The sequence below is a fragment of the Aphelocoma coerulescens genome, chromosome 2 (genome assembly GCF_041296385.1).
Source record: "Aphelocoma coerulescens isolate FSJ_1873_10779 chromosome 2, UR_Acoe_1.0, whole genome shotgun sequence".
Lineage (NCBI taxonomy): Eukaryota > Metazoa > Chordata > Aves > Passeriformes > Corvidae > Aphelocoma > Aphelocoma coerulescens.
In genome coordinates this window covers 36,397,304-36,412,346 of record NC_091015.1, presented here as the reverse complement: position 1 = coordinate 36,412,346, position 15,043 = coordinate 36,397,304, and the positions used below count along the sequence as shown (strand labels likewise).

The 15,043-nt window shown below is 37.3% G+C and overlaps 1 protein-coding gene and 1 long non-coding RNA gene across 4 annotated transcripts in view; one reads left to right on the top strand and one right to left on the bottom strand.

Moving 5' to 3' along the window:
• Positions 1 to 15,043, top strand: part of LOC138106439 (von Willebrand factor D and EGF domain-containing protein-like) — a 36,907-nt gene that overhangs the window by 16,937 nt on the left and 4,927 nt on the right. The window contains exons 12-28 of one of the 3 annotated variants that reach the window (XM_069007035.1): positions 128 to 1,113; positions 2,284 to 2,420; positions 4,347 to 4,502; positions 5,106 to 5,210; positions 5,556 to 5,670; positions 7,031 to 7,281; positions 7,400 to 7,619; positions 8,139 to 8,276; positions 8,843 to 8,905; positions 10,348 to 11,028; positions 11,360 to 11,455; positions 11,540 to 11,635; positions 12,158 to 12,253; positions 13,503 to 13,598; positions 13,937 to 14,032; positions 14,511 to 14,606; positions 14,705 to 14,800. In XM_069007035.1, the coding sequence (XP_068863136.1) occupies positions 128 to 1,113; positions 2,284 to 2,420; positions 4,347 to 4,502; positions 5,106 to 5,210; positions 5,556 to 5,670; positions 7,031 to 7,281; positions 7,400 to 7,619; positions 8,139 to 8,276; positions 8,843 to 8,905; positions 10,348 to 11,028; positions 11,360 to 11,455; positions 11,540 to 11,635; positions 12,158 to 12,253; positions 13,503 to 13,598; positions 13,937 to 14,032; positions 14,511 to 14,606; positions 14,705 to 14,800 (3,524 nt within the window). Of the gene's footprint in view, positions 1 to 127; positions 1,114 to 2,283; positions 2,421 to 4,346; positions 4,503 to 5,105; positions 5,211 to 5,555; positions 5,671 to 7,030; positions 7,282 to 7,399; positions 7,620 to 8,138; positions 8,277 to 8,842; positions 8,906 to 10,347; positions 11,029 to 11,359; positions 11,636 to 12,157; positions 12,254 to 13,502; positions 13,599 to 13,936; positions 14,033 to 14,510; positions 14,607 to 14,704; positions 14,801 to 15,043 lie in introns of all 3 variants that reach the window. The other 2 variants (XM_069007036.1, XM_069007037.1) reach the window with 2 other exon arrangements.
• Positions 10,565 to 13,979, bottom strand: LOC138106440 (uncharacterized). Its single transcript, XR_011148987.1, has 3 exons — positions 13,829 to 13,979; positions 13,284 to 13,397; positions 10,565 to 10,653 (listed from the first exon to the last, which is right to left on the bottom strand). It is a non-coding gene; the product is annotated as an uncharacterized lncRNA (long non-coding RNA).

The following is a 15,043-nucleotide window of genomic DNA, read 5'->3' as shown; positions in this document are numbered from 1 at the left end:
ACATGTTATATATATAACATTATGTTATGTATGTATGAAACAACAAAGAACAAAAAACGTTAATACTTTAGTAACATAAAGAAAATAGTTCAGATGATACAGTTTCATCTTTTTCTTTCCTCGCTAGAATTTTACCAGGAGAGAGCTTGTTTGACAAGACACCTGCTTCTTTAACATCCTCTAGAAAAATTGTCTTCTGTGACTGTGCACTTGAAGATGCCAGATTATATCAACCAGTGAACAAACTGGAGGTGGTTACTCAGTCAGAACTTCCTCTGCCTTGTAAAGAAAGTGAAAATGGTAGATTTCTTTCTTTGATACCAGGACTGGATGTCACTGATGAATATCTTGGTCCTGCTGATCTTGTCAGAGGCTTAAAGAAACGTTCATCTACACATGAAATGGATTCATCTACACTTCTGCAGAGGCAGAATAATCAAACCAAACTTCACAAAACATCACTAATAAACTCGCGTCTCTCTGCCATCTCAGTGGGAAATACTGGTACAGAAAGAGAAGGAAGTTCAAGCTTAGACATTAGGAGAAATTCACACCATTACAGCAGTCATATTCACAAAAGTCAATCTGCTACAAGTAGAGGGAAGCGCCAAAATTATTATGAATACCATCCGGTATTCCTCTTCCAAAGTCTCAGCCAAACAGATTTAGAGGGATATAGTTATTTTTTCCCAGAGGACCATGCTACTGACACAGACCAAAAATTCCTTCCTTCTTGGCCCACACCTTCAGGCCTCACTGAATCTAGTGCTTTGTTCCTGTGCCAGCAGGCAGTAGCTAATTCTAGCATAGGAAGATCTTGTGGTGCCCTCCTTGGCCGGCGAACAGGAGATGCCATCGATATGTGTGTTAAAGATTTGCTGCTGAAAGATGACCTCGGTTGGGCAGAAGCTTCCTTAGCTCTGTTGGAGAATGAATGTGAGAAAAGAATTTTAGAAGAAATAAATTACAACCCACAGGAACTTGAAGAGTCGGTTGAGAGCCTACTTACTGCTTTAAAGTGTCCCAGTCTCTGCAGTGGTAATGGGGAATGTACAGAATGGGGCTGTGCATGTTTTCAAGGCTACAGCTCATATGACTGCAGAATACTGTCTGGTAAGTGGAGGGAAAATGAGATTTGCTTCAATAATGCTCTTGGTGTTTGTGCCAAGTGCATTTGTTTTGCTGCCTTTCTCTCCTGCTTTTATACATGGACAAGGATTCTCAGTTATTTAGTTCCAGTTTACTACAGCTATAATTATTTTCCATTCAACCTTCTTGTTTTCAAGGACAAGACATGATCTTGGTTTCTAATATGCCAGATTTTAAAAGTCAGTTTGCAATGCAGAGTATAGCCCCAAGAGACTAGCAATGTTTCCACTTGCTGTCTTCTTCAGGGAAAATATTCCACATCCATCCCTCCCCTGGATTTTTACAGTTTATGTGATCCTGTCTGTTAACTCTAAGTGGGATGTTTTTGTCTTTGGTCATGTTAAATCTCTGTAAGCTAACTGTTAGATGGGATGGGAGCAGAAATGATGGTGAAGAAAAAAGAGGTATAGCAAATAGTGCTGGGCAGTTTTTTTTCATTTTCAGTAGGTAAGATATTCACTAAAAATTCAGTTAAACAATAATGCTGGAAAAATATGAACAGTACTACAAAAGTCAAAACTCTTCCAAAATAAAACCTGTTCTATTTTGGTTTGCAATGGTGGTCTTGTTTTAGTGACTTATTTAAAAGCAAATAGAGAAAGAGGGAATAGAATAATAAGAAATATTTGACTTCAAGAGGAATAAAATAAGCTGGTTTTACTTCATAAAAACTGGTTTTGAGTGTTCTGATCTGTCACTTTATTTCCTGAAATAACTTCCATCTGAGATTTTTAGTTTGTAATAAAAAAAATCCCTGTATAAATTATTGCATAACTGTTTCCTTTCCAGTTCTATTTATAAGGCCTTAGTTTAATTTCAATTTTAATCTGGAAATGTGATGTAAAGAACCATAGTTGAGAAAGCAAAACATGCATTCACAAGTGTTTGCTATCAGCTGAATTTCCTCTGCTTCATAATACTGAGGTTGTAAGAGAAGACAGAAGCTTAGCTTTAAATTTAAGATTCAGTTTAACAATGTAAAATCTTTCTGTTTATGCTTCCCTTCAGCTGGGTCCAGATTTTGTTGTTTACATAGTTTTCATGGTTGGATAGAAAAATAAACATATTGCATAATGTGAATGCATATGAATGAGTTCTCATGGTAGCATTTATTGTCTAATCTCTGCTTCCAAGACCAGGCTCCAGAAATTACAGAGCTGGAGAATGCTGGGCTGTGCGATATTCAGCAGTATGACTGCACATCAGTGAGAGCTTTTGGACATGGCTTCAGGGACTCATTGAACCTGAAATGTGAAATCATCAAATTGCAAGTAGGTCTCCCTGAATAGTGACAATTACATTTTAAACTTCCTAGAGAACAAGGGACAAAGTGTCAAACATATTATTCATTGATGTGCCTACAACCCAATGCTTTAGTGGAAGCTAAAAGCAAAGGCACTCAGCACTTTGCAGCAAACACTCAAAACTTTGCAAGATTGCCATTTCCTCCATGATAAGAGAAATACAAAACATAATGGGAATGTTCAGCAGCTGGGAGGGAGATAACAGAATACAGCAGTTATCCCTCAGAAAAGGGCAAGGGCAGCCTTATTAGTAACAACCAGTACATCACCATATTTTTAAGTGTTTATGGAGAGGAATTGAAGTACCACTTCTTTGAAAAAGGACAGCAAGGTTAAAGCCATTACTAGATTTCTATCTCAAATCTAATGGTTGAAATAGCCTTTTATAAACATAATAAATCTATTAGGAAAAGATAAAGGTGTTTTTGATATGTTGTCCATTCCCCTGAGGTAGAATGCCATGGATATTTAATGATATGGGTCAGGTTTGAACAGGAAATTAAAAAATGTCTCACTGTAAACTTAAGGGGAATTTGTGTACAGAGACTGTTGTTGTTCGTTCTTAAAAAAATTTTTCAAGGCAAATATATAAGCAATTTACAAGATGTTTGAATAGGAAATGGCCAGGAACCTATGATTATAGGGATACAGAATTTAAATGTAAAGGATGAGAGTATGTTTAATCTCTGCAAAACAAAACTACAGTTTTACTTCCTTCTGTTTTACATTGAACTTCAATTTCTGTGAACCTTATGAGCTGGAATGCTTACAGATCTGAAGGCCTTTTAATTGATTTTTGCAAGGGTAAACTGTTTCTGTAAAAATTATCTGCATTTGCCTCCAGCTAGTAACAAAACCTTTCTGAAGAATTAGACTGTATCACATTTCAACAGTTACAGTACTAAATGCACTCAAAATTACATATTTAGAAACATTTACCTTTTATACTTACCCTTGCTGTGAATTCCTTAACTGAGTATAGGGTGAAAGAAAAAAATGTTTGATAGGAACAGAAGTAGCACATGCATCTATTTAGAAAAGTGTTTATTTTTTTGTCTGAAAAAAAAACAGGCAAGGCCTATACAGCAGATGACTCTCCATGCGAGGGTTGGGATTGAATAAATGTCTTGATTGACTCCAGTAACTAAAAAAATATGCCAGCTCAGTAAAAACTAGTCAAGCTCAAAATTCTTTTTACTTGCTCTTCTCTTGGTTCTTAGTCTGCCTGAATTCTTACTTCCATCTCATTTTATTTTTTTTCCATATGCTTATCCCTACTTCCACATCAATGCTTCAGTCAAATGGTATTATCACCCTTATTCTGTTACCTTGAACTCTCAAGATGGACCCTTGGATGCCTTGTCCTCACTGCAGTTTAGAAGAAAAGTCTGCAGGTCGATGGCATCTTGTACTATTGAACAAGCTGTTGGCTTGTACAGGGGCTAAATGGCTAACTGCCAGCATTGCCCCAGCACCCAGAATGATTCCTGAGCCCTGCCAAAACCCTCATCTGTTCCTTTGACTAAAGCCTGTCCTTGTGTGGGAGCAGAGATAGAGGGGAATGGAGGCACTTTCACGTCAGATCAGTGGTGTTTGAGGACTACCCACTGCTTCACCCGCCTATTACTTTCCAGCTGGAAGGACTGTTTGTCCTTGGCAATGCAGTGCCAAAGGGCTGTGCAGGAAAGACTTCTCTGCCTGTTCTTCCACAGTAGCTGGCTTAGGTAAAAATCTGCATGTGCAAATACTGTCATTTAATATTTGCCACTGAATTCTAATCCAGACACATTAGACTTGTTCAAATGCTGTGCAATACACATGGAGTTCTTCTCTGATAAAAATGTTTTCGTGACGTATTTCAATGAAAAAACAATCTTCTGTCTTAACATTCAGTATAGTGATAGACAATGGATTCCTGGAGAACCTCTAACTATGCCAGCTGCCTTCCAAAATGCCAGGACTGTCGACTGCCAGTTACCAAATGATGGCCAGCAGTCTGATGTCATGGATGTGGTTGATGATAAACCCATTGCCAGATGGCAAATAAAGGTACTCTCAGAAATTTCAAATATTCACTTACAAATATTCCTATTAAGGTGAAGACACATCATGTAGATATTATCCTTTATTTAATGGTACTAAAGGGAGAAGTCACCTTGCTTAACTTGGGAGTCTCAGTTTTGTCACCTAAGCTTAAGCATTGAGTGTCATTTGGCTGTGTTCTCCTGCAAGGAGACTGGTAGATACAGCCTTGGTCCTGCAGAGACACACATTCTTCAAGAGTAGAAGGTAAAGGCCAGGTAGTTACCTTAGAGTATTTCAAATGACCTTGGATCCATCTTTGGTAGAATTGAGCTCAGCCACATGTACATCCCTGTGTGAGCAGATACCTGAGCTCTCCTACAGATGGAGTCAATAAGGTCAATAGAGCCCACAAACAACTCAATTTACCTTAAAGCAGACACTTACATGTGGTTGGTCAAAATCTGCCTAGAGTCATTGGCAGGTTTGGTTAGATTTCTGATGACTGTTGTGAGATTTTAAACCTGCATGTGGGTGTCTATTAATGAGTGGAAGCTCATGCTGGCAGAACATGCAAGTGATATACTGATACCTGTATCAGTTAATCCATTTTTACTGTTCACCTTGCAGATTTCTAATGATGGATTTGTTTATAGTAACTCTAAAACAATGGTATTATATGATGGAGCCTGTCAGACATGTGATCCACAAGAATCTGGGTTATGTACATTAAAGGTATGTGTTTCACTACTCTCTATTATGAAAATATGCATTTTTTCAGGCAGAAAAAGAATCTAGAAAAATTAGCAGACCATACTCTGTTCTTGTTTCCAAGAGAGATTTTCAATGCACAGAAAGAGGAGCTGGGATGAAGCAATTTTAAATGTAAAAAATCAAACCAAAAGCACTTCATATAATTATCAGATAAAACCAAACTTGCTGTCAGTTGTTTAGATTGAAAAACAAGCTTAGCTGTTTAATAGAAGTGCTGAATGATTAGATTTTATTTGATACTTACAAATTCATAACCAGTTTGATAACCAAAAACATTAATGAATCACATTTTCATTTCTCTAAAAGGAGAAAACATGCAACATAGATGGACTCTGTTATGGTGAAGGAGACACAAATCCAACCAGCCCTTGCTTACTGTGCAGACCTGACTTATCAAAGCTAACATGGTCAGTTGTTGAAAGTAAGTTCTAAATAGTTCTTTTTTAATACCAAGAAGTTGAAAGTCTGCAAAGTTTTTAAGCTTATGGCAGTAGTGATGTTTTAAGTTTAACTAGGCCAGTGTTTCACTTTGAGCTTGTCATTTGATCTCGGTTTTCATCTGACATTTCTTAGTTTCTGAAAATTATATTTTTGTTTCCAGACCATTATGTAAAAGTCAGGCTTTTAAAAATTTTCTTTCCTTGACTCTCCTGCAGTAGCCATTACAAATAACTAATGAAAATTAACAACTTTCAGTCTAATTAGCACTTTGCAATCTTGATATTTAGTACAGCTACACCCACGTATATTTGTCTTCAACAGAAAGGTATAACAGGTATTTTTCAACAAATTACTCTGATAACACACAAGTGGAGATCACAAAGTGAATTAAAGGACATGTCATATTTATTAGTCATTTAATATCTGTGCATCATTTACATTGATGGCATAGATATGTGGCCTAATTACTTGAAAGTATATCCGAGGTTGTTGTACTGCAGTTCGGTTAGAAACTGCATTATGAAGGGAAAACCTAAGTCTAAATTTTTCATTTTCCTTCTCTGTAGTACTGAGTTCTAACTTAGATGTTGTAGCTCTTTTGGTTCAGATTTTAGTCTTTGGATATACATATCACATTGGCCCCTTCATCAAATGGAATGTTTCTTGGAGCTTTCATATTGGCCATCCAGCCTGTCCTGCCAGCTCAGGTCTATAACATCGCAAGTACAATCATTCCATCCACATCTTCTTGAATGAAAGACTCATGAAATAGACTCTGCCTTGATTAGGAAAGGTCCTGCCTGAATGGGACTTCTGGTGCCTGTCTTGGTGAATCTTGTCCCAGTTGAACTTGTACTGAAAGCCAAGATATATATATCTATTCTAAAAGGATGAGACACGAATGGAAGGAATGAAACGCAACTCATCCAGCAGACAGGGAGTCAAGGGATTTCCATGTTACAGCCATGTTGGGACTGGAACTCAATACTGACAAAGTCAGAAGTGAGAGAAAAATGCAAACCAGAGGCAATGCTCTGAAACTAAGGAGCACAACCTCTTCTGCAAGGAGGATGATAGAAATAGGATAGAGTTTAGCAGCTGAGACACTGGTTATGCCTTCTCTCTTCATGGTTTTTGCCGCAGTGACTGGATTCCTGATTGGAGCAGGCACTCGCTAGTATTGAAAATATCAAGTGTTTTTCCTGTGCCATTTGAATGACATTAGAATTTAAGAGAAATAAGTACATGGGATTTCTTTAGTAGAAAGATATGTTCCTTTTAATTTCTATAAGTATATTGGGACTTTTGCTTAGAAGAGGAAAATATCTCTTTTGTTACAGGTAACCAGCCTCCAGTGCTTGAAACTTCTCAGGGTATGCTACAGACATTTTATGGAGAAGATTTTGTATATCAGTTTTTGGCTTCAGATCCAGAGGGCTCTGCTATTCATTTCACATTGGATTCTGGTCCAGAAGGTGCCAGTCTTTCTGCATCAGGTCTCCTTTTGTGGAAAGCTGTGACAATGAATGTCCATAAATTAACATTTTCTTTGACAGATGACTGCAATGCAACAACTAAGGTAGAAATAGAGGTAATGAATATTACAGTAAAATGACACCTACTAATAAGATATTTAAAATATCTATTTATAGAACTCATTGCTAGTTCATTTAAAAAAAGAAAACTGTCTTATTGGGCGTGTCTTGTAGGTCAGTGTAAAATCATGTGATTGCCTAAATAATGGCTCATGTGTGACAAACATTAATTTCCCACCTGGAAGTGGAAGATATCTTTGTGTGTGTGTGGCTGGATTTGAAGGTGATCTCTGTCAAGTGAATACTGATGACTGTAAACTTAACCAGTGTGGTATTGGCAGATGTGTGGATGGAGTAAACAGCTATTACTGTGAATGTCCACATGAACTTCAAGGTAAATTGCTACTTTTTTTACATGTGTTTATCATGTTTAGTGATAAATAGGAGTTTTTAATTTCATGTCTACAATTTTCTTTTTCAATTTTTCATTATAAATAGCTTATTGTTATATTATGAAGAACTTTTATGGTCTTGTGCTACAGATATATGATATACTTCAAGGTATTTCTTGCATGACTGTAATGGTTGTTTATTTTAGTTCATTATGAAAGCTAATTTCCATTGTTTTCCTCTGCAAAGGTAAATTCAGCAACATGGAAAAACACAGGAGATTCCTCCTGCAGATAATCATGTAGTTCCCACAGCCCATCTTCTCCATATTCTACAATAAGCAAAATACTTGATATAAGATAAAAAATGTGAATAGCAAACCTAATCAGCTGTTCTTATTAGATGGACTGAAATGCCTGGTTGCACTTTTTTTTAATTTCAGCACTTGCCTACATTGTACTTTTATAAACAGAGTCTAGTGCCACAATATTATAAAAAAAATTAAATCTGTATTTCAATACAGGTAAAAATTGTCAAGAGGATGTAGATGAATGTGCATCCAGTCCTTGCTTCCCTGGAGTATTCTGCTTCAATACTTTTGGTTCTTACTATTGTGGTCCATGCCCAAATAATCTGCAAGGAGATGGGAAGTCATGTCATGGTAAAATTATTTGATTTTCAGAAGAATGGTATTGTCTTATTGTCATTCAGATAAAGTATCTTTGATTGTGCTTCATGTTTCTAACAGTAACTTGGAACTCTTCTCAGTAGTCAGCAAAGCAGGGCTGTGTCTCTCCTGATGGCTGGGTCAACACAGCTGTGAAACACTTTTTCCAGTGTAGAAAAAAACATATAAAAAGCACACCCTCGTTCTTTTACCAAAGTAGAATACAGTGGAATATTTTTGGCATTTTTTTCTTCATTATTTTCATAATATGATAAATTATTAATAAAATATTGAAAAAATATATTAGATTGATTAATATAGAACTATTTACCCAAGTCAAGGCAGTTGCCAAAATTGTATTTACATGCAATTACTGAATAACTTGTATCTTTAAAATACTCTGTTAAAAAACTTCTAAGAAACATTTTTAAACTTTATCTGCCTTCTGAATTTTGAGTTGTTTTTATGTCGTAAAACTTTAACTCTGTTTGTAATTTATTTAAATTTAAACAAATGTAGCTACTTCTGTGCACTACTAATGTGCCTTCACATCTTTTCAGAAAGCTTTGATGACACTGATGTTGGAAGGAAGGATTCCACAGGAGAAATTGGAGGGAATAAAGGTGATTCTTTTCATGAAGAAAATGGAATTTCTGATTCACATACTGATAAGAATATAACTGGCAAATAAAGGTTCTAGTCAGTTTTATGCTATTCACTTTATTTTTCAGTTTGGCACAATTTATTAATTACTGGGGCTGTATTCTGATCTGAAAAATGAGACTGAAATGTCAATATCAACAAATCCCTTGGGTCAGTCAAGTCATTTTATTAACAGTGTGATGTATGACACTCTTACAGTTGCCTTTTGTTTTAGTGACTAACCACTGACAAAAAATAGGTAACATGGGGATAGGGACATCTGTTATATGAGATAAGGAAAAGTTTATGGCATTATGCTGAATGCCATTTTCCTACTTTAACTCAAAGCAAAGGTGAAGGATATGGCAAGTGAATGTCTTTATTCCAAAACTCTGTAAATGCTGTTACTGGCATTTCCTGGTCTGTGCCTGCTGGGGGTTTCTTTGTGTTTTTTCCCTTCATCTCTGAATTGTTGTTGGGGTAGAAGGAAGACTCTCTCACTACACTACCGGTGCTGGCTAATTCTTCATCAGCTGCAAAATGGTTTGCTTTTCAGCAGTGGGAGACCACACTTTACTGCAATTCAGTAAAGTTTAACCTTTTGTAAACCATTTTCTAGTTATAAATGGATTAAGGTTTCATTCCTCCACTGCCCCATAATGCTAAAACCACATATACAGTATTCTACCAGTCTGGGATTACAGTGCTGTACTTCTTTCCACAAACCACACACTTTCCCTGGGCAGAATACGAAGAACTTATCATTCATCTTGCACTCTTTTGAATGAGGAGACTGAGTCAGTCTCTGATCTTTATTAAACAGTTGAAACATCCCACTACTAAAACCCAAGTAAAAACTTTGAGAAAGTTGATTACAAATTTTGAAGAATAAAACATGGTAATACTTTTGCTACAAGTCTGTGGCTCATTCACCTAGAATGCCTGTGGTGCATCAGTGTGTCTAAGCATCTAAATACATGTGATTTTATCTCTGCTTCTAGTGCTGAGACACACTGATGAACTATATGCAATATTTTTGCTTCAAATTCTTTCAGTTACCTAGTTGAAAGCAATATATGGAGCTGATAATCTGCTGACAGTAAATCTGTTTATTGACCTAATATGGGAAAATCTCTGCTGTCTGCCTCATACAAATTGTGCTTTCTCCTTATCTTCCAGCCAAGAAAAGGCCATGGTGAGGGCAGGAATGGTTATAATCAGAATACCTTGATCTTCTCTAATTCTCTCAGTTAGGTTCTACTGCATGCTTACATTCTGATGTAGCACAAAGAGAGACTTCCTGAAGCACAGAATGAATGGGCTGTATGTTTATCTGTTCAGAAAACATTCCCCACCCTCAAAAGGAAAAAAAGTCTGATGGTATTCACATACTTCTTCCCCATTTCTTTCTAACATGTTGTAGGTTTTCAACCATCATCCTTTGAGAAGGTTTTAAGAATGTCAAGTTATATTCCCAGTTCTACAGATGTCCCAAAGAGATTTATTTCTACAGAAATGGTCAGTAGCAGCATGCCACCAGCCTCCAGAGTAAAAACAATCACTGGCTGGAAGACACCTGATTCTCAGAGAACTGCTTCTGTACAACCTGTGGTTACTGGAAACATTGCTCATGCTCTGAGCACCATCAGTGGTCACCTTTCTGACACGGAAAACAGTTCTTCGGTACATGCTGTGAAGGCTGCCTCTTCAAGGAGCCATGCTGCATCACCTGAGAAGGAAACAAGAACACAAATAAAGGCCTTCAGCTATTTTGAGACCAACAGGAAGACTTCCCCTAGCAGCAGAGCAAGTATAAGCAAAGGATATTCTTTGCCAAACAAAGCCTTCAAAGGTGGAAATGCTCAGAGAGTTCTGCACCTATTAGCTAAACATAAAGCTAGTCATTTACCTTTTGCCCTTGTTGAAGTCACTGTTCCACCAAAAATGTTTCCTGAAGAATCGAGTGAAGCAGTGATTCCTAAAGCAGTGACCTGTTCTGATTTACCCTGTTTTCCTGGTGTGCCCTGTGAGCCAAGTCAAGATGGAAGTGTCAAGTGTGGTCGTTGTCCTTATGGTTATTATGGAGATGGCTTCACTTGCAGAGGTATTACAAATAATTGTGCTTAAATGCTTTGAAGAAAAGAATCTCGAGATGTCTTTATCACTTGAAAGTATATTGTTACTGTATAATCAGTGGAAAGTGTGGTATATTGAATTTTCTCATTTGCATTCTTAATATTGGCATAGCCTACAGGCTTTTAGTTGTATTGATGCACTTAAAAATACTTTTCTGATGTATCTTAGACTCCTCATTTATGGGCAGGGACACAATGGATTCTCTGTAATTGGTTCACTATGTTAGGCAAGACACATTGTGCTGAAATGCTACTTTCATTTTCCTTATTCCTTTCTTTGTCTTCTTCATTGCCTTTCAGCAAGATGTAGACAACCTTGTGGCAAAAATATGGAGTGTGTGGCACCCAATATTTGTAAATGCAAGCCTGGTTATGCTGGTTATAACTGTCAGGCTGGTGAGTATGGCATGTTAATTTTGCCTTTGGTAACTCATATGCACAAATTAATAACTTGCAGAGTGCTGTTGATTTTTTTGCCAGCTCTATGCAGACCTGATTGCAAAAACCATGGGAAGTGCATTAAGCCCAACGTCTGTGAGTGTTTACCAGGATACAGTGGCTCCACTTGTGAGGAAGGTAAATAAAGTAGTTTTTGCTTTTAAATCCATAACTACCCAAAGGATGCTGCGAACAACTCCCATGACTGTTCTTTCTGCCAGCAAAAAGGTGTGTTCATTTTACTGTCACTGCAACAGGACTCTTGAGTTACATGTTGGTATATGTCCTGCTTTTCTTGATATACACTGTAAATGTTGCTTATGATTGGATATTCCTAAATTTAGCCTTCACAGTAAGTAGAGCAGTTCACCAGTGAATGTAGTTGCCTCTAAGCTAAACACTCCTGAAGAATGGGAAGCACTGTCTGGAAATTGTGTCAGCTTTCTTTTCTTCAGGGTGACCACCACAGTTGGGACTCCGTACTATTGACAAAAGGCATACTTACTTACTCTTGTCAAAAGGCATTGCATGTATCTCCTTACTTTATTTCCATTTTTTTGCTCACTGTCAGATATTAACATTTGCTTTTTTATAAAGCATAACCAGCCCATGCGTCTTTCTAGAGGTGATTTCTTGAACAACATAATTCTATATCTGCAGCACATTGTAAACCACCGTGTCAAAATGGAGGGACATGCTTGGCCAGAAATCTCTGCACCTGCCCATATGGTTTTGTGGGACCAAGATGTGATACAAGTAAGCAAAAGAGCATAAGAGAAAAATAAATGGCATTTTTCCTGTTCTTCGGGAGCAAGAAAGCAGATTTTTTTATCCCCTTGGTCTTGTGCTAGCAAATGACATAATACCTGTGCCTCTTTGAAGGTTCCCATACTTGAGCTTTTTGAACATCATGTAACTGCACATCACTTTGAAAACATCATGCATTATAAAAGGTGCAAATAATTTAATTTTATGATTCATGGGCATGGAAAATTGAGTAAATTTTGTATGTAATAATATCTTTAGAAAAACACACAGATATTTCATATGTCCTGATGGCTTTTTAACTTTTATTAGCTCAGATTGATTAGATGCTTGGGTACATTCAGAAGTGTTGTCAGTGAATGGTGTGTCAGAAAGACTGGATACAGGAAAATTGAATTCAGAACACACATTACGGTGTCTTTTTCCTTTTACCTGGCCTGAAAATTGAAAAATTTGCTGTGATCATAGCTGAAAGATTGGAATTTCTTTGTCTCACATAAATTCTTTTACATATCAAATCATACATTCTGCAATTTGGCAACTCCAGATTTTGGGTAGATTTTATACAGATAATTTTTATGCTTCAGAGAATCCAAATTTATACATGCTGTTTATGTATTGTTCACCTGAAGGTACCATTGCGTTATTAACCCTGAATTCAGAAAGTCCTTTGTTTGTCTCCTCCTCAAATCCCAGGACTTTTTTTTCAGGTTTTCTTGTTCTAGTTTCAATTTTGACAGAAAAAAAGCTGCTCTTTGTGAAGCAGTACTAAAGAGAATGAGATGTCTTCCTGAAGAAGTGATTCATGGTTTTCCCCAGCTGTGATATTTTAATGTCTTTGCTTGTCAGTCTCGTGTTACTGTGTGCGTGCAGCTGCTCTTGCATCATGTAACACAGTCCATTTGTCTCTTAGTATTGCATTTCCCATTTGGTTTAGAGGGGTTTTTTTCTAAATTTCTATATTTTTAACATTATATATAACCAGACCATGGATAATTGCATGGGAAAACATTTTACTTACCTTTGTCGTCTGGTGCTAGCTATTACGGGTTTGAGACTAGATTACTCTGTTTAGCAATTCCTCTTCTACTAGTGGAATTGTATGTTACTTCCAGTGTTAATTTTTGGGAAGGAACTGGAAAACAAATCAAGAATACTTTGTAATCTCTTTCTTGTCCTCCCACCCCCTGTCTCCTCCCCTGCCTTCTCCGATGGTTTTCCCCAACTTCTCGGATGGTAGTGGTTTGCAGCAGGCACTGTGAAAATGGTGGTGAATGTCTCACCCCAGACGTCTGCCAGTGTAAACCTGGGTGGTACGGACCCACCTGCAGTACAGGTAACACCCCTGCAACTTCCATGTTCCTGGAAAAGCATCCATAGGACCTCCCATAGCTTGAAATTTGGAACTGCATGGCTCAGGTGGCAGCAATGGGCAGCTGCTCTCTGCTGCAGGGCCCCCACACTCCCTTGTGTCTCTGCATGTTACTTCTGCTGCCAGCAGCACCTCTGGGAAGTCTTATACTGATGCCTTAATTTGGTGTAAAGATTCTATGGGAATGATGTTACCTGCAGTTATCTTAGGTGTTTAATTCCTGTTCTTGAAACAGACATATATATTTTATGGACTTTATTTGGATGTTGTGCTTCCCACTCTTCCTGACCCTATTTCTGCAGCAATGTGTAATCCTGTGTGTCTCAATGGTGGTTCCTGTACTAAGCCAGATGTTTGCCTGTGTCCACATGGATTCTTTGGTGCCCACTGTCAGAATGGTAATATTTTCTTTTTTTCTTCTCCCCACTCCTTAATTGCTATTATGAGGAAATCTGTGAGAAAAAAATTATGACACAAAATTAACAATCAAGTCATGTACCTGAGAAGTGGTGCAAAACAAAAATTACATGGATGGCTAATTCAACAACTGTCCAAGGAGAATGAAGACTCAAAATTAGTCTTGTATTCCACTCAGCATTTATGCAGCTTTCAACCAGTTTCATTGTATGTAATGTGTAGTCTGGTTGCTTGTGTACACATACAGTTGCCAACCTTGACTCCTTTTTATCTGATTTTGTCTTTACTATTGATGTTTGCACCAAAACACAGTAATATGATTTTTACAAGGCAGGCCTGATAGTGCTGAATTGTCCATACAAACTGTCAGAATCTTAGTGTTGCACTCTTGTTTCCCAAAAGTATATCACTAAGTCAAAGTCCAAACTACAGCCTTTTCCTCCTGTTTGTGTCTTTTAGCTGTGTGCAGCCCTCCGTGTAAGAATGGTGGTCACTGCATGAGAAATAATGTCTGTACTTGTCCTGATGGGTACACAGGCAGAAGATGTGAAAAAAGTAAGCCAGCGTTAAAATCTTCTGTGACCCAAAAATACCCAATAAATTATTCTGTAATCAGTTAAATGTATTAAACAGCAGATGTTTTTGATTTTAAGGTGTGTGTGAGCCAATGTGTATGAACGGAGGAAGATGTGTAGGCCCAAACATTTGCTCTTGTCCTTCAGGATGGAGAGGAAAAAGATGTAACTCTCGTAAGTACCTCGTAGTTACCAGGAGAACCATACCTTAAAAGTAGTATGTGACTCAGGACAACTCTGTCCATGCAAGTTATACAAAGTTAGTGCCAAAGAACTTAAGAATATATACACATCTATACACATTGAAAAAATAGTGATCTATAACTTGGCAGCAAAATTTAGAATGGAGAACTAATACCATGCAGTTCTTAGGCTAAATCATGAGACCTAAATTAAATTCTGTTAATTTCTTGTTAA